Source organism: Phragmites australis, chromosome 2 (genome assembly GCF_958298935.1).
Source record: "Phragmites australis chromosome 2, lpPhrAust1.1, whole genome shotgun sequence".
In the NCBI taxonomy this organism is placed as follows: Eukaryota; Viridiplantae; Streptophyta; class Magnoliopsida; order Poales; family Poaceae; genus Phragmites; species Phragmites australis.
Window position 1 is genome coordinate 11096382 of NC_084922.1, and position 18540 is coordinate 11114921.

The 18540-nt window shown below is 45.3% G+C and overlaps 1 protein-coding gene and 1 long non-coding RNA gene across 2 annotated transcripts; one reads left to right on the forward strand and one right to left on the reverse strand.

Annotated features, from left to right (window-relative positions):
• Positions 1–249: 249 nt before the first annotated feature.
• LOC133899459 (uncharacterized) lies at positions 250–7192 on the reverse strand. The gene is made up of 10 exons (XM_062340448.1): positions 6404–7192; positions 5599–5735; positions 5419–5481; positions 5012–5096; positions 4470–4640; positions 3796–3982; positions 2700–3538; positions 958–1533; positions 799–864; positions 250–664 (listed from the first exon to the last, which is right to left on the reverse strand). The coding sequence occupies exons 1-10, from the start codon at positions 6971–6973 to the stop codon at positions 542–544; spliced, it is 2817 nt and encodes a 938-aa protein (XP_062196432.1). The 5' UTR covers positions 6974–7192; the 3' UTR covers positions 250–541.
• Positions 6972–8619, forward strand: LOC133899470 (uncharacterized). Its single transcript, XR_009906362.1, has 3 exons — positions 6972–7109; positions 7653–7813; positions 8245–8619. It is a non-coding gene; the product is annotated as an uncharacterized LOC133899470 (long non-coding RNA).
• Positions 8620–18540: the final 9921 nt, after the last annotated feature.

Below are 18540 nucleotides of genomic sequence, written 5' to 3' on the forward strand. Positions count from 1 at the left end.
ATACTTATACAAACTAGCTACAAAGGGTAATATCTCGCATCGCATCAAGTTTAGCCTCATAGTACAATAAAATTTGGGATAGCCATACCACTTTGCAGCTATTGGAGGTGCCGTTGGTGGTGCTAATCGCCGCCTGCGGTGGACTTCTGCCTCGCCGGACCAGGAAGAACCGCCGCCAAGGTGATTTCCCGTGAGGTGAGCTTCATTGGGCTTCAAACATCAAACACCAAATGAAAGGGCTCTCCTCTGTTTTCAAAAGCTTTGCAGCCACATGATCCTGGATTGGCCTCTGAAGTCACGCCGTGATCTCGACCCCTGGAGTCGGAGGATCTCAATCCGATCGGCAGCCAATCAACCGCGGCGGCGATCGGCAGACAATGTACAGTACGTAGCGTCAGCACAGCGACTATAGCCGTATCGCCGGGAGGGTAGCCGCCACCTAGCGCGACTACGTGGCGTCAACACGGCCACAGACGACTTCAGATTTTGAACTCCCGCGCTCGATCGAGAGCCCGCGCCTCCCCTTCGCCCCGGGAGGCGGCTAGGTGGCAACGGCCGTCCAGTAGCTGGTCATGCAAGCGCTGGCCGGCGTGCCGATTATCCGCGCCCATTCCCACCCGCCGCCGCGCGTCTCCGCGGAGCCCGGCCGCCGCAGCTCCGCCAACTGCACGACGCAAAACCAAACCAAATTACGGAACGCCTGTGAGGTAATCAAACAAAGCCGTTTCTTGATTCGATTCTTGCATTGCGACAGTACGCGACGCCGTTAAGCGACGCGGGAGCAGCTCGCTCGCTTACCCTGCCGTCTCGCAGCTCGAAGATCACGGCGGCCTCGGAGAACGGCACCGGCCGCGCGGCCGCCACCTGTTCGCCGAATTGCCTCACCGACATTAGTACACCGGACACCACATTGTACAGTCGGGTAGTGCGGCTCATGGCCGATAAGATGGCGCAAACCTTGCCGTCGCAGCTCCCCCTGAAGCCGTCCGCGTAGTGCGTGCCTGCGGCGGTGCCCGGTGTGGTGCAGCTCTGGCCGTCGCCCGATTCTGCCATCTCCAGCTCCGGCGGGTGCCCGTGACTCGTCCACCTCCACGCCCGCCCGTCCATGTGCCGCCGGTACACATGCCCGTCGGAGCCGACCACGAACAGCTGCGCGCCGTCGAAGCACGGGCCCGGGGCACCGACGATGGTCACGTCCCGGCGTGGCGTCCCGTGCTCCACCCACTCCCACCCGTCCTGCGGGACGAAGTGGTACTCCACCAGGCCCCCGTTCTCGGAGACCATGAAGAGTGAGCCAGACAGGGACAGCGAGGATGGTCTCATGGCCGTCCCCGGGGATCGCGAGAGGACGAGGTGAGGTGACTGGTAGTGCTTGTGCCATAGTTCTGTGATCCTGTTGTACTGGTAGAGGCGGCCATTGCGGCCAACCACGAAGATGATGTTTCTTCTGAAGACCTCCTGGTCCACTATGAATGCAACCTTGCTGTCAGGAGGGCTGTGGCAGTCCTTCCACTTGAATGTCCGCAACGCAACCTGCACAAGTTCAAAAAGACAATAAGTATGAGGCTATTCTAGACACAAGTTAGTATGCCTGGATTTGGTTAATATTAGGTAATGTGGTGTTAAAATTCTTTTCAGTTGAATCGGTACTAGTGAGAGTAGGGACACAATTCCAAAAGATAGTCATGTTGAAAAAAGAATAAATACAGCTACTTTGCTTCTTTTCTTTTTCAAAGTAAAATATGAGAATACTATATGCACATATTTAAAGGAAGTACATGGGACATATTATTAGCTCGTTTTTATCCACCCTGTGTTATGTCATGAAACAAATCGTCTTTATAATACCTATTTACAATTGTTGATATACATCAAGTTTTATCTTAAATCTGTTAAGATGTCATCATGTTTTTAATAAGAGGAAGTTCAATCTCATGTCTACCCATTGCACCTGTAAGCAGTCTGAATTACGATGTTTATACTCCCGTGGTTGCCTGGATTTATGTTTTTTTGTTGTTATTCCATTGTCTGCATCTACTAAGGGCTCCTTTGGAAGAGGGGATTGTTACAGAAATTTTTAGGATTTATTTCAAAAAAAAATCCTAAGAAATTGGATCCACATCTCCTGTTTTCAAACAGGCCTTGAGAGATCATGGAAAGAGTGGGTGGCAAAAGAAACAAACACAACTAGAACAATACATTTAAAATTTTCTTTGACATGCTTCCCTTGATATAAAAAAGGATGATGGCAGAGTAATTTTCTATGTTGTCATACTATTAACATATTTTAATTACTTTGTTTCTGTTCTCTATTTGTAACCCTTCTTTGCATTATCATCTACTTTTGTACTCTACATTAATTGGATTCTCATCATCTTTTTAGTTGGATCTTATGGGTTTTATCCCTAGCCTACCCCAACGTGCTTGGGACAAAGGCTTTGTTGTTGTTGTTGTACAAAAATGGCATTACCAGGAGACCTACAGTCATTTTGTTCATTCTCTTATAAGGATAAATCATTTGCTCATTGCTATGCAGAACTAGAAAAAAGAATAAAAAAACTCTGGGTACGATAAAGGGATTAGTGCTATTTCATGATCATGTGTTTAAATCTTGGGTAATTGCAACATCTCTAATGAAAATGGCATATTAAAGTATTCATAAAACATAGCCTCAAATTATAATGTGTTTGAACTTCTACCGTGAACTGTAGCAGCCTGCCTCTCTTGTTAACAAAGAAGAGTGCATCATCTGTTGTCACTCTTCGCGGTAGACCAGGGATGCCATCCCATGGAGATCCACTTGCAACCTGTCTTCCCTTCTTCATTGCTGTGCAGTTAATCCATAATAGTTCATCTCCATTTCTTTCTCTAATATGTAAGTTTCCGTGCACGTCAACAAGATACAAGCTGCCATTGTAGCTTCCTAGTGTACCTTTCATGGCTGTAGTGTGCTCATGTCTTAGCCACAACCAAATACCATTGCTTTTTAGATATTCAAAAGTCAAGCCATTATCTGTTATAAGGAAAAGTGATCTATCTGCATGCATGACCCGCATGTGAAAGTTCAGATCAATGCTTCTTGATATAAAGTTGTATGGTTCGGTTTCATCGGTTTGATGGCTATTAACATGTAGGTAGTGTTGCGTCTGTTCTACTTTGCGCCTCCTGGAAGGAGGGGCATTGCTGAAGTCATTTGGTTCAGTGCCTGTAGCTATATTCTTTGCTCCAGTAATACAATTTGTCGGACCATGTTCTTCGGTGCAATATTCTGCATTCCAACCTTCTGTTTCTGGTGCATCTAGGATGGACCACTCGTACTTGTTTGATAGTTTCCTTCTTATGGTACTTTGTGGAATTGGACCAAAATCATCACCTCCCGTCCCAGGAAAATGTAGCTCCCCGAGCCGACCATCATCTAGTGGAAAGATCATTCTGCCAACTTGAACCTGTACACCTCGGATGTTTCTTGCAACCTTTGCATGCTCAGGAGACATGTGATTTACCCATTGTCCTCTTATCTTATTGCTTTGAGCCCCACCTTACCCAGTGAAAAGATAAACCATGTCAATATGTTCCTATGCAAGAATGTTAAATCTAGTTTGATTTGCTTATTTTGAACATGCTACTGTTTCAAGTTGATTCAAGCTCGAATTTGCTTGCCTTTCTTCTTCTTACTAAAAAAGAACTTCCTCCTATATTCCTAGGTATTCTCTAAAAGAATTTTTCATCTCTATTTAATTTTTTACTTGAATGGCATTTGACACAAATGAATGAAAGTCTTCGATGAGTTCATACCTGTATATTTTGGAAACTGATACTCGAATACTTTTCCTGTGGTTGTTGTAAAAAACAAAGAAGTTGCATCGTTGAATTCATCCTGTTGAACTTCTGTAATTGAACTAAGTCTCTGACCCATAGGAGCCCTATGTTTATCCCACTTCCACTTCCTTCTATGCAAGCGCCGCTCCACTAAAAGGCCATCCTGCCAATCTATAACTACCTTTAACAAACAAAAGTAGAATATCGTTCTTGCAATGGAAAATAAAGGTCTTAACTATCAAAATATTAATTCAGCCGCTAGCATACTTCTATTGGTATTGTTTGCAATTTATTATTCTTTGATTCCCTATTTTTGCTTATCTCTAGCTAGTTGATTAAGCTTAGGACATTATTAAGGTTCAATTGCCTAGTGGATAGTAATCTTTTTTACTGACGTGACCCATACTTTCACTGTTCTGCTATGAGATGTCCAACCACACACATGCAGGTTCTCTGCCTTTTTAGTACCTTAGCTTCATACATCATATCTGTCAGGAATACATAATATATTTTTCTGATTGTATAAGAGTCAACATGGCTTAGAGCATTTGCATTTGTAAGCAGATTATATTGCAGGTGGCTTCTCAGTCTCAAACATAATGCATCTGTGTTACCGTGGATCAAGTATGATAAACCAAATTCTAACATACCTTGGTTATCAGGAAAAGTGACACTGAGTTAGATCCTGACAAACCATGTAAAGCACAGCCAGCTGATGAGCTTAACGAAATATTTTCTGCTAGTTCTTCACTCCATATATGCTTTTTCCATGATGGCTTTGTTTCTTTGTCAAACTCATATAGGTCTCCCGTGGAACTGCACTGCATTATTCAATCTTAGAATTGAACCAACAATATAACTTACAGTTTGTGGACTAGAGACTCTTGATAACCATGCCAAATCTTGGATAAATAACATAAATGAGTATACTATGGACCTCTATGTACTGTTCAATCCATCAGTGACTCTTAGTTCTATGCCTAATGCACCCACAGATGAAGCGGTAGCAAATATTCTAAGTAGGAGTGCTTTGTTAAGGGTATAATAGTCAAGGGTATTAGTACATGCTCCAGTCTTTGGTCTGGGCAGGAGCTGAGCAAATTGGGACATTCTAAATCCGTTTTCTTTCTAAAGCAGGCTGAAATGAAATTCGCCATCTAAACCTAAAGAAAACATGCGTAGCATAACTTACTGTGAACAAGGTCCCTGGCCTTGCATTTCCAGCATCAGATATATATGATACATCTCCTCCTGGAGGACGCCCATGGTAATTCCACCTGTGTATCAGTAATGTTTGACCATTTAATGTTGTGTTCAGTAGGCCATGGTAATAGTGACAAGAAAAGGCTACAAATTGTTTGATGCCGTAAAATAGTTTTAACTTTTAAGAAAAGCAGCAACTAACAATATTCACTCTAGTAAATAAGCATGTGGTGTGACATTCAGACCTCCAAATGTATTGTTATGGTGTTTTTTTTAGTTAGTAAAGAGTATATATAAAGGTCATTGCCATCTGTTCTGACTCGTCATTGACTTGAGTTTTGAGCTATATACTACAGCCATGCAAAGAGGATGAGGTTCAGTAGTACAACTTCATACCTTAGAGGCTGAAGTTCTGTGACCTCAAGTAGGGACCCATTCATGATAGATAGGAAAAGTTTCCTGATTGAGAAGGAAGAAATCTGTCAGTCATTGCATGTTAGCTGATTTAAAGTTAACTAGCTAATCCTTATTTTTGCATAATTGTACTTAGAAGGAAGCAGTAGGGTAGAGACTCACATTCCATCATCAGACACAATCCCATTTCTTATACGCATAGCTTGACTTTGTGTTTTTTCTTCAAGGTTTGTGAATTGTTGATCAGAGTTGAATGTCATCTCTGTCCAGATAGGCTGGGCATGCTCATTTAGCTGTAGCTGAAAAAAAGTAGAAACATAAGAGTTAAAGCATTATTTACAATAAAATGACTTAATTTGGCAGTATATTTCACTTGGGTGTGTTCACTTTACTGACAAATATTTCATATTTTCTACAACATCTTTATATTATGATCTGATAATTCAGAGATGCAAATAGCATGATTTGAAACTTCAGGAGGAAAAAGTACAATAGTCCAATCTTCTTTTCATTGTACATGACGTTACTGCTGGTGATTGATCATGTTTTTGTGCCTTACTCAAGAATAAATATTACTCCGATTCTGTACATTTTCCGTTCCTATGCTACTTTTTATTTTCATGGATTCAGCTCTTAAATTCTGGGTTGCTTTTGCTTTTGTACAACTTCTGAAATATTTTTTCTGCTCTTGATTACTGCGACTGCTACTCTTTGCTTGGCATCTCAAGTTTTGAACACATGTAGGTACCAATAGCACTCCAGAAAAGTAATCAAAGTGAACTGGGTTTTTTTTTTTCTAATTTACGAAAGGGTATAAACCACTGTTCGACCATAACTCGAAAACTTCAAGAAAAAGATTAAAGGAGGACCTATAAGATATAGTAAGAGTAGAGGTATGAGCTGACTAGAATCAGAAGTCTGAATAAGCTAGAACTCGTTGTGTGTTAGATCATGGGGATCAACTTACCTGGTAGAGGATTCCAGCCTCTGACAGAGCAAGAATAGTTGTATTCACAATGAAAGTTGCCGTGGCATAGCCGGCTGAAGTAGGGAGTTCATGAGGAGCAATCACCCACATCACCCCATTCCAGAACCTCTCGTAGATCGATCCACTTTGACCTGTTACCCAAACTGATGATTCTGACATTCTTGTCAAGGAAATTCTTTTCCTAATGGGCAGGACTGGATCATCTCTGTCATCTGCATCATCTCCATCACGCCTTGAATCTTCCTCCTCTTGACTACGAACAGGATCATGACCAAGTTTCCTTGCTAGTTGCTCAATTGATCCTACCTTTGTGCAGGTACCGTTGATACAAGACATCAAGTCGAAAGGCACACTTATTTCCACCCAGGTATTACTCTGTTGCTTGTACTCCCAAAACTTATTTGTCTTCTGCTTAAACCTTGCCTCTTGGCTTGGGCCAGGATGTGGAAGGCACCACGAATGAACAGAAACGATGGACTCCAGGAGAACACAGGCTACAAACCATGTAAACCATGAGACGAATCTGTAAGATGGAGCATCCATGGCCATCTAATAGATCTTTATCCTTGATATCGATGCATGCCAGCGCCCGAGGTTTCCTCTATAGCTGCGCAGTCATCGGAGACGAAGCCTGGAAAGCTGGAAGCTAGATATCATGGGCTTCTCTGTGGGAGATTGATATATCGTAAGGACCCCCGTACTCAACTGCCCTACAGATTAAAATAGATAGCAGCCAAGTGCAAATAAATATTTCCGTGGGGGTATCGATATCTCGGTCTAGGCTATCAACTGTCATTTGATGAAGGTCATAAAGTCATTTGGATGGTGCCTTGGTGGTTTGTTTTCCTTTTCAATTACTTTTCGTCTATAACTTTCTCACCCATCGCTGTTAATCTTTCTCCAAATTCATAATTTTTTAGTAGATAGTTGTTGCACCTTCACACCTCCCACACATCTCATCACCGTTTGAAACGATGCTGATTTCTTACTGAATCTACTTTTATATCTGATAGGGAGGGAAAGCACGGGAATCTTGGATATTTCTAATGGGCAAGATTGTGGAATCTGATGTTGAATTCATTGGGTGGAATAAAGCTATATCTTTATTATACATGTCCTGCAATAGTCCTTTTCTCCTTCTATTCCTGAAGTTGACGGTTGCTTAAGAGTTCAAATGTCCATACGCAACTTGCCAACGCTAACCACCACTGATGACCCATCACTGCAGGCTATGGAGAACAGGTGAAAGGAACTTCGTTGCTGATATCAGACTGCAGAAAATTTTTCACGCTGTTTGTCATCACTTGCCGGATGGAATATCAGGTCTAGTTGATTGATCACCCAAAGTCAGCTGAAAGTTTTGCAGTCGGCGTGGGGTTAAGTGCAAAGGTGAGTTCTGCTCCGCGTCACCCTTGACTTACTGTCTAAATTATTAAGTATGCTTCTTTCCATTATTGGGGGCCAGTAAAGAAACTTTTTAAATTAGCAGCAATTAATAGCCAAGATCAGCATCTTGCATCTTTCTAGTAATTTGTGTAGTCACACCAGTGATCTCCTCTTCCCTCAAACTAGTAATCCGTGATTTGCACAGGCCACTAATTGCCCTGCCACATGTCCCTAACCTGTACCAGCATTGCTAGGGACACCTCAAAACTATTTCCAAATACTGCCACTGGCTGCCAGTTGGAAAGCTGGAGCCCCCTCTACTTGTTCTAAGTTTTGAGCTGCCTCCTATGATCTTCGCTGCAAACACTTAGATTAGTTGGTAATGATTCTCTTAGATTAGTTGGTAATGATTCCTTCCTATGCCTGATGTGTAGATTCCTACTGAACCATGACCAGTGGTACTGAATGATCCTTGCTCTCGCAAGAATGGTCCAACCTTTGGTTTGAGAACCGTGGAGGCGTGGAAGCATGGTGCAGGCAAGACGGAAAAGGTGGCCTTGCGTGCGTATCACGGTGTCCGGTGGTGCAGCACAGGACTTTTCATTCCCTGAAATCGCAAGCCATTTTCGTAAAGGAAGCGTGCAAGTATGCTACGCATGGTACAGTTGATTAGCTTCTGCTTGTTTTTTTCTTCTAAAATTCAGACAGCAGGAAGCTTTTCCCCTTATAAAATTCTGATTATAAATGTTATTTAAGCTGTTGCTTGTTCGTTAGCATGCTAAGCTATTGTGACTTGTGAGAGGTTCTGAAGGAGGATTGCAATTGAACTCACTTGTATTTCTAACATTCATTGCAATTTATAGCCTGATTACAAGAGCACGAAGTGCTGTCAACGTAAAATACAACAACCTGAGCTAAAGGACAGGCTAAGCAGTCGGTGCATGGCAGAAAAAGCGGGCGAGCAGGTGATGGAGATCCGGTCATACAGGAGCTGGCATAGGCAGGTTATACATCCGTTAACACCCCCCGCAGTTGCAGCATTGCCTTCGGTGATGCACAGACTGGAACGAAGTTCGTTGAACATCACGGATGGAATACCCTTCGTCATTATATCTGCTAGTTGCTGACTTGTAGAAACGTGAGTCACGGTGACATTCCCCACGCCAACCTTCTCACGAACAAAATGTATATCCAGTTCAATGTGTTTTGTGTGTCTGTGATGGACATGATTAGACGCCATATACACCGAAGATATATTGTCACAATACACCATTGTAACCTTCTTGACAGGACAGCTGGTCAAGCAATTGCCATAGCCAAACGCATTCCGCCACGGCATTTGCAATAGCTCGGTATTTAGCTTCTGCACTCGATCGTGAAACCGTAGCTTGCTGTTTCGACGACCAAGAAACCAAGGTGCCTCCTACGAATATGCAGTATCCCGACATGGAGCGATGAGTATCGGGACAACCGGCCCAATCGGCATCCAAATATGCCATGATGTCCAACAAACTCGAGCCACATACATGTAAGCTGAGAGAAGAAGTGCCGCGTATGTACCGCAGAATCCTCTTGATCAAGGCCATATGACAATCATGTGGAGCATGCATATACAGACATGTTTGCTGTACAACGTAGACAATATCTGGTCTGGTCATGGTTAGGTACTGAAGAGTGCCAACCATGCTTCGATAGAAGGAATGATCGTGGTAGGGAGTACTGGCAGAAGCTGATAGCTTTGGTTTTGTATTGATCTTCTACATATTTAGCTTGGGACAAGAAAAAGCCTGATGAAGACCGTGTAACTTGGATGCCAAGAAAATAGTGTAGAGGCCCGATATCTTTTATGGCAAATTCAGATTGTAATTGGCCAATGATACGAGAAAGAAACAGGGTTGAGGAGGCCGAGAGGATCATATCATCGACATACAGTAAAAGAACGCCTAGTTAGAAACTCGGCGAAGAACAAGGAGAGAATTATCAAAGTGTGTGGGTGAGAATCCAATGGATTTGATGAAATCCGAGGATCACATGTACTAGGCTCGTGGTGCTTGTTTCAATCTGTATAAAGAGTGTGACAATTTGCAAACATCATGTGGACGAGTGGCATTGACAAAGCCTGTTGGCTGACGACAGAAGACACGTTCAGTGATTGAACCATGAAGAAAAGCATTAGAAACATCGAGCTGATGGCATGGCCATTGCTTGGAGGAGTTGAGTGATAAAACAGTCTGAATAGTGGCTGGTTTAATGACCAGGCTAAAGGTCTCAATGAAATCAACTCCAGGTAGCTGAGAAAACCACGCACTACCCAACGGGCTTTATATCGGTCTAAGGTTCCATCTGGATTGAATTTGTGACAAAAGACCCATTTGCCGGATACAATGTTGGCATTGGGAGGCCGTGGCATGAGATTCCATGTGGAGTTGGACTGCAAGGCATCAAATTCAGCTTGCGTAGCAGCTTTCCAGTTGGGGCCCCAAAGAGCCGAATGGACGGAAGAAGGAATTGACGAGATGCCAGTAGAGTGGGTGGCAACATTGGCGAATTTCAGATTTGGTTGCGAATCCTAGCATGACCATGAGTGATCATGGGGTGTAAGGGCACTGGTTCTGGAGAAGTATGTGTGGGGGAGGAAGCAAGCTCCAGAGTCTCATGTGCAGGCAGTGCCGAAGAAGATACCTAAGCAGAAGTAGCAGTATGTCGGACCGGTAACAGAGGTGAAACAACTGGTGCTGGGAATGAAGCGGGCGATCCTGGAGCTAGTGGGACAGAATGGGAGTGGAGAGGCAGTAGGGCCTGTGTATGGGAATGAGAGACGGATAACCCAATAAGACACGCTTGGTTACTGGATTATAGCACCTATAACCGCGATGATCCATCGGATAACCCAAGAAGACACATGTAGCAGATCGTGGGGCCAATTTGTGTGGAGAGGTAAAAGCAAGATTTGGCTAACACAGACATCCAAACATGTGCAAATGATCATATGACGTGGGAGAGCCAAGAAGGCGCTCATGAGGAGTTGTAGACCCAGTAGCTGAACAAGGGTGGCGATTTAACAGAAAGGTGGCGGTAGCAAGAGCTTCAGCCCAGAATTGAGCAGGCATAGATGCGTGAAACAGTAGGGCATGAGCACAATCATTCAATGTTCGAAGGATTCGTTCGGCTCGTCCATTCTGCTGCGAAGTATGTGGGCAGGAGAGGTGTAGGCTGATGCCACGGGAAGAGAGATAAGAGTGCATAGCGTGGTTACCAAACTCACAACCATTGTCTGTTTGGATTGACAATATTGGTAGATTGAACTGGGCACGAACAAACGCATGAAAATGCACAAAGGCTGAAAGAACTTCAACTTATTGTGCAAAGGGAATGTCCAGACCAAGTGAGAGAATTCATCCAAAATGGCTAAGTAGTATTTGAATCCAGAATTGCTGAGCGCTGGAGATGTCCAAATGTCAACATGAACAAGCCCAAAAGGAAATTGACATCTTGCGGTAGAAAGAGTAAAATGCCAACGCACATGCTTGCCTAATTTGCATGCGTGCCAAGTATTTGGGGGATGATTTATTACAAGAGAAATTAAAAGAGCGCAACGCTTTATTGAGAACAGCCTTGCCAGGGTGGTCAAGATGTTGGTGCCAGAGGTTGATGGGGAGAGCTGCCGTGTAGAGGCCGACCAATGGTGTGGACGAGAGAGGGTATAGCTCCCGGTGCTATCACATCGTAGGATCGCCCTCCGTGTTGGAACTTCCTTGATAGAAAAAACAAAGGAGTCAAATTCAACAGAGACGGGATTGTCCAGAATAAGTGCACAAACGGAGAGTAAGTTCTTGACCAAATGTGGAGAGAATAAGACATTATGTAATTGTTGAGGTGAGGAGGAGGTAGGAATTAATGAAGTGCCCGAATGAGTGACAGGTATAGTGTTACCATTTTTGACAATGATGCGAGAAGAATGTGAGGAAGGGCAAAGAGAGGAGAGAATACCAGGATTGGAAGCGAGGTGAGTGGAGGCTCCAGTGTCTAGGAACCAATCCGAGGAGGAGTTGACGGTGGGTACGCCAGCGCCATGCAGAGTGTGAAGAAGCATCGTTTGGTCCCACGCAGGCATCGTAGAGGATGGAGTGGAGTTTGTCATAGCGTGACATGCAGGCTGCATACTGAGACGAGGACCAAGGAGGCCTACAGTGGGAGGACGCCATGGCATGGGCCAAGCGTGCACCATGCATGTCCATGGATTGACCCCAGACATCCATGGCGAAGAATAATTGGTGGATGTCCGAGATGGTTCGGCAGAGGGAGCACCTGTGGGGGCATCAGCAGAAGGAGATTTGAATGCCTTTTTCTTCTTCTACTTCTGCTTGGAGGTGCTGGAGCTTTTGCTAGAGTTGGGTGTACCACGTTCGGCAAAAAGGGCCTCAGCGGTGACCTGCTTGTCGGATTGCTCGGCTTGGAGCTCCTCCAATAAGAGAAAGGAGTGCACAGAGAGCAGAGATGGCAGCGGCTCCTTCGTAGTGATGACGGGAATCACATGATGATACTTGGGGTTGAGGCCACATAGAAGATTCAAGACTTGATTGTCCTCATGAACGGGTTGGCCGACATCGCAGAGAGCGCCAGCGAGCGTTTTTAGTTGGGAGCAGTACTGCATGATCGTGAGGTCACCTTAATAGACGCTGCAAAACTTGGCTTCAATGTAAACAAAACGAGTGAGATGATTGCTGAGGAAAAGACCCTTGATCGTGCTCTAGACATCGAAGGCAGTACTGGCTGGCTTCATGATGAGGTCCAGAATTTCCTTGAAAATGGTGGTGTAAAGCTAGTTGACAATGGCGGAATCAACCATTGTCCACTCGGGATCAGAGGGAGCATGAGTGGGTGCTGTGTTGATGTGAGCATCGAGCACGAAATTGTCAAAAATCGTGTCAAAGAAGAGACACCACTAAGTGTAATTGGATTCAGTGAGGTCAAGAGTGATGGGAATATGAGAATGGTTGTTCACCATCTGGATTGTGGAGGAATGTGAAAAACCATCTAAAAAATATTCTAATTAATCATCAGGAGGATCATTATTCATAATCACCACCTCGACGACTAATCAGAATATCATCCCGATAGTCCCGGCACGTGTTTTGTGCCCAAGATCGAAACACATACCTTTCCAACGTAAGCAATCATAACCAAGCTTACTAAAGAGCGAGTAATTAAATCATATTACAAGTTCTTAGACATTTACAAGTTTAACAATTTACAACAAAAAAGATCTAAGAAGATACTCAAACTGATCAACTCCTAGCCAAAAGAGAAACTACGTAACGAAAACAAAAGCTAAAGATAACAAAAGATGGGTGAAGCCATATATCCTTAGGCTTCACATCAAAAGCATGACCTCCGAGTAGTTGCCTACTCATTCCCGCCGCTAGCATCGGTGAATGTGAAGTAGCTAAACACCGCCTCTTTCCCACTTGCAAAACCTGTAGAGTAGTTGAGTACGAAGGTACTCGCAAGACTTAATCTATATATGGTACATATAAATAACCCAACTATAAGGATTACGCATTAGGCCATTAGCAAGGAAAAGGGTCATAAGATTGATTAAAACATATGCACCCACAACTGTCGGTGATATGGGATCTGGGGGTTCCCGAGTCCCGAGGCCAGGACAGCGCGGTGCTACATGGCGCCTTCCGTCGGGGATCACCTCCCCGAGGACCCGAGGAAAGCACGGTCCGGGAGTGGGTGCTCGGGGTCAAGAACAGTTGGTCCCCAAGCACCCAGGGAGCCCCATGCCGATGGACCCTGCAGGGATTCCATGATGAGGTGTCGGTCGGTGGGAGGCCCGATGCCGCATCTAATGGAGAGCGTGGACGGTCACATCCAACCACTCTCCCCCACGCCTACCGTTCTGAATACATCAGTCCCTGCCGCCGCCTGGCAGGAAGGCGTGGGCATAATTAATATGGCAGGTCCCATCACATGTCCCCTCGCGGGGCCCATGAAGAAAGATGGCTTGAAGATATCTTTGATGGGCTTGAGGCTTATCGCCCTGTTACATCTGACCGCGTCAGACCTACTCTGACCAAACGGGCATGAGAGAGTACTCAGAAGCTGGCCGGTGGACGTCCCTGCGCCTGCTAAAGCTGGAACACGAAGACGGCTGGAACCGTCCGAGGGATGTATTTTTAACCCTCTATAACATCAACTGTAGATCAATGATGGTCACTTTCCATTTATTGTTTACGGGAACTTGTGCCCTCGTTCTGGGCACTCCCTGAAGGGCCTCCTCCCGGTAGATAAGGGGGGGACTTTGAAAAGGGAGATGGAAAAAAAGGGAAAGAGGGAGACGAAAGGAGAGAAACATTGACAACATACTGGACACACAGGAGTAGGGTATTATGCTTCCGAGCGGCCTGAACCTATCTAAATTCTTGGTGCATTCATTTCTACTAGCTGACGATCCATCTTGCCTAAGTCCCACTCGTATTAATCTCGCGTATGAGGTAGTTCCAGAACCAGCCCCCCGGCCGAATCTCAAAGGGGGTCCCTTAGGATCCCTGCTCGCAGTGTTCATCCACCGACAACAACCTAGACACATATGTGTGAGCATCGAAACATAACCAACAACAATACAATTATATCCTGCAGTAACCAATTGTATATAAATGTAAATGGAACCAACATGAACATATATGTAACATGAACCATCTCCACCATGACCAACATATCCAACCATAATCCACAACTCGTGACTCTACGATGGTGCACATGAACAGAAGGTATGCTCATGACCGAGAACGCGACAGTTCGAACTGTTTTTACACCCTGCAAGGGGATACTCCTTTACCCACACGACACGAGAACCATTAAGCTTGTGTCACCCGCTAAAGTGCACACAAGGGGGGTACTCGTGACAACCTTTCCAAATAAGTCCCAACCATTTGGATCGTGCATCGCTCGGCGCGGGGATATCTAGAACTACTCTCAAATACCCTTATAAGACCGCCCGCTCACACCGTCGATGTTCAGGCCCAAATGATCATAACCACAAAGGTATTCAGCTTGCCTTACCATTAGATCAGCATGTGGTGAGTATGGTAAGTGTTAAAGCCAACGGTGACCAACGGTCGGTGCTTAAACGATGCAAAGCGGTCTATGGTGCCTCGGTTCCTCTCCCGAACTACCCCAAGGACTCCTCCTGAGCAGAAAATACCCCTAACACCGCCCACATCTCGCATTATACTCACCACTCATCTAACCATCTCAACATCATAAAAGTATTTGTAAACCATAAGTAAGCCCTATGCTCGTGAACAATTGCATCACCATCGCTCAACTTCTACTGAGGACCTATGCATTGCTAAGTATGTCGAATAACTCTTACACTAGACATCAATAACATTATCGAGGCGACAAGGATGAGGATAATCAACAACTCAAGGTAGAAGATATGCAATTCAACAAAGGTTCTACTCTAATAAGCCCAACACTTGACTCAAACATGCAAACATACATAAAATATAGTTTATCAATTTAGACTCCCTTCAATTGAACAAAGGGTGCAATATGCTTAAATACTTGCCTTGCTACTTTGTCAGTTGCCTGATACTACCTGCACAAAACTCATAGAAGTACGGTAGATCGGTGTCGTCTTTGCTTGCTTGAACTGTCGGATCAATGTTCTCTAAAAGAAACACGGGTGCAATGCATAATTAAACAAACAATGCAAAAAGGATGCAATATGCATGTTCAAGTAATAGTAAAGCGCTATGACTCGAAAACATATGCAAAGGATCGCTAAAGGATTAGGGTTTTGAAGTTTGAAACCCCGGATAAGCTAACCTAGCCTCACCTTAATCTTCACAGGCTGGCGATCAGACTAGCCTTCGGGTGGCGGTTTGACCGACGTCCAGCAGAGAGTTTTGGCCTCTGGTGGTCTGGATGTAGTCATGGTGATGATCAGACCGCCCACCAATGGTCAGACCAGCCCAAGTGACGATCAGACTCTTGTATAAGTTTTCAACTCGAATTCTTCGGTCCCCAACTAGTGGTCAGATCGGCCCTAGCGGCGATCAGACTAGCCTTGGGGTGACGGTCTGACCGGCGGCCAGCAGAGAGTTTTAGCCTCTAGCGGTCTGACCGTAGGCATGGTGGCGGTCAGACCACCCACCAACAGTCAGATCGACCCAAGTGGCGGTCCGACTCCTGTATATGTTTTTAACTTGGATTCTTCGGTCCCCAACTGGCGGTTAGACCGGCCATAGCGGCGGTCAGACCGCTAGACCTTGCCGGCAGTGCCTTTGTGGGGTCGCCAACGAGGATTCCAGCGAGACCTTCAACAATGAAGGGTACCACAATGTTCTATGGGACTAGTGGAGTGTTTCTCAAGTGATTTAGACATCATTCACCAAGCTAAACTTAAAATACCCTATGGGTTGGATCTAGGCTAGGTTGAACTTGGGCCTAAACGACACAAAGGTCAAATCGAGCTCGGAAACAATAGAGAAACGGTAGGGGATAGCTCACCTCAGCTTATGGGAGCTTTCTATTTGATTGGAATGCTTCAGGGAGACTCCGATTCTCGGATCGGATCCCAGAGTGGTGGTGAAGCTTGCGGTTGATGAATGGGTCTCCGGCGGGGAGAAGAGGAGGAAAACTTGGGGAAGTCCTCCGGGAAGCTCGTGGGAGTTCCCACCTCCGATCTACGACCTTCGAACGCGACGAGTAGAGCTCTCTTTCTCTCTATAGGGTCGGGTGGAGAGAGGGAGAGTGAGAGAAATGTGAGAGGGAGAGAGCAAAAGGAAGTGATCGATCCACTTAATCTGAGCCTCTATGTGCTGGCGATCAAACCGTGAGCTCGGGCGGTCAGACCGTGGGTGACACCAGTCAGACCATGAGGGGGTTCTTTTGCTGAAAATTTCCTAAGTCTCCCCTCATCCTCGTCATTCTATTCTTTTCCTTCTCCAAGGTATGCATGGATTTTCCAAAGTGCTCTAAACCATCTCTAAGGTGTTTGAGGCCTGATAAACCGGTTTTGATGGACAAACACGTGCAAGCACATGCGATGACAATTATGCATGCCTAATTACGTAATTAGCATTTTGGAACGTGACAAACCTCCCCTTTTAAGAAGAATATCAACCCAAGATTTGGGAAACATAGGGCAAAGGTGACGGGGATGAAACAGAAAGAATTCTCCCACTATTGGAAAAGAATCATGTCGGACATCACCAACAGAATGAAAAGATATCCAGTGGACTCTTTGTGAACTAGCAGTTAGACCGAGATAGTCCTGGTTAGATCGCGGCTCAGTTGGACAGCGTGTTCCATGGTTAGACCGAAATTTATACAGAGAGTTTTGAGCTCTAACGGTCAGACTGCAAGTCATTTTATGGTCAGACCGCCCGCCAACGGTCAGACCGGTAGAAGCACTGGTCAGATCGCGAGCCAGCAGAGAGCAAAAATAAGCTCATCCCGCTTCAGGTTGGATCGATTTCCAAACACAACTCTTTGAAGAATTGACTTCCATTCAACATGGCGGTGAACACATATCTGCTAGACATTCTAAACGTGTAATATTACAACAACTTTTACAAACTCTTAAAGAGTTCAGGATACTCGGAGTGGATTTTATCTTCCAGCTCCCATGTCGCTTTGGCCTCCGAATGGTTGCTCCATTGAACCTTGATGAATTTGATGGATTGCCGCCGTGTCTTGCGCTCGGCTTCATCTAATATTCGGATTTGTTGCTCACAATATGAGAGATCCAACTGCAACTCTTGATTTGCAACTTCAATCACTTCCGTTGGAACTCGAAGGTATTTCTTCAATTGTGACATGTGGAAGACATTTGTGAATGGCGAAGAGGGACGAAGGCAAGTCTAATTGATGGGCCACCTCTCCATGCCAGATAACAATCTGGATGTGTCCCACATATTGAGGTGCTAGCTTTCCTCTGACTTGAAAGCGTCGAACTCCTTTGAGTGGAGAAACCTTTAGATACGTAAAGTCTCCAATCTTGAACACAAGTTCTCTCCGGCGGCGATCCGCATAGCTCTTCTGTCATGACAACCCGTGAGGAGACACTTGCAAATGGCTAGAATGTGCTCTTTGGCCTCTTTAACCAAATCTAGGCCTAGAAAAGCTCATTCACCATATTTGCATTCTGGAGTGTGAACCACCTAAGCACCCAATAGTGGGTGTTCGGCCACATGTAGGGTCCAGATTGGCCCAACGAGACCATTTGCCAGTACATGTGACACTTAGTAATGCCAAAGGTGACGCCTTGAGATGGAATCTCAGCCCCTAGCTTGAGAATCACGAAGAATCTTCATAAGATTCTCCTTCACTCACGGTGACGATGCGTTTGGTTGGAGGCCCCTGGCTTGAGAATCACAAAGAATCTTAATAAGACTCTCCTTTATTCACGGCTACCATATGTTTGGTTGGAGAGGAAGTTTGGATGGGATATAGATAATCGGATGTGACAGGTCATGTAGTGCTTACCCATACCCGTACCCGCCAGTTTTTGCTTCGCCCGTGGGTATACCCGCGAACACCTGCATGCAAAGAACAGGGACCAAACCCGTCACTCGTGGGTACCCGTTGCCCGCGGGTATACCCACGGGTGGCAGGGAGGGTGGCGGAGGTAGCCGCAGGGTGGGGCGGGAAGGTGCTGGGCGGTAATGTGGATTAGGGCTGGGCGGCGATGCGCGTGTAGCTCAGGGCGA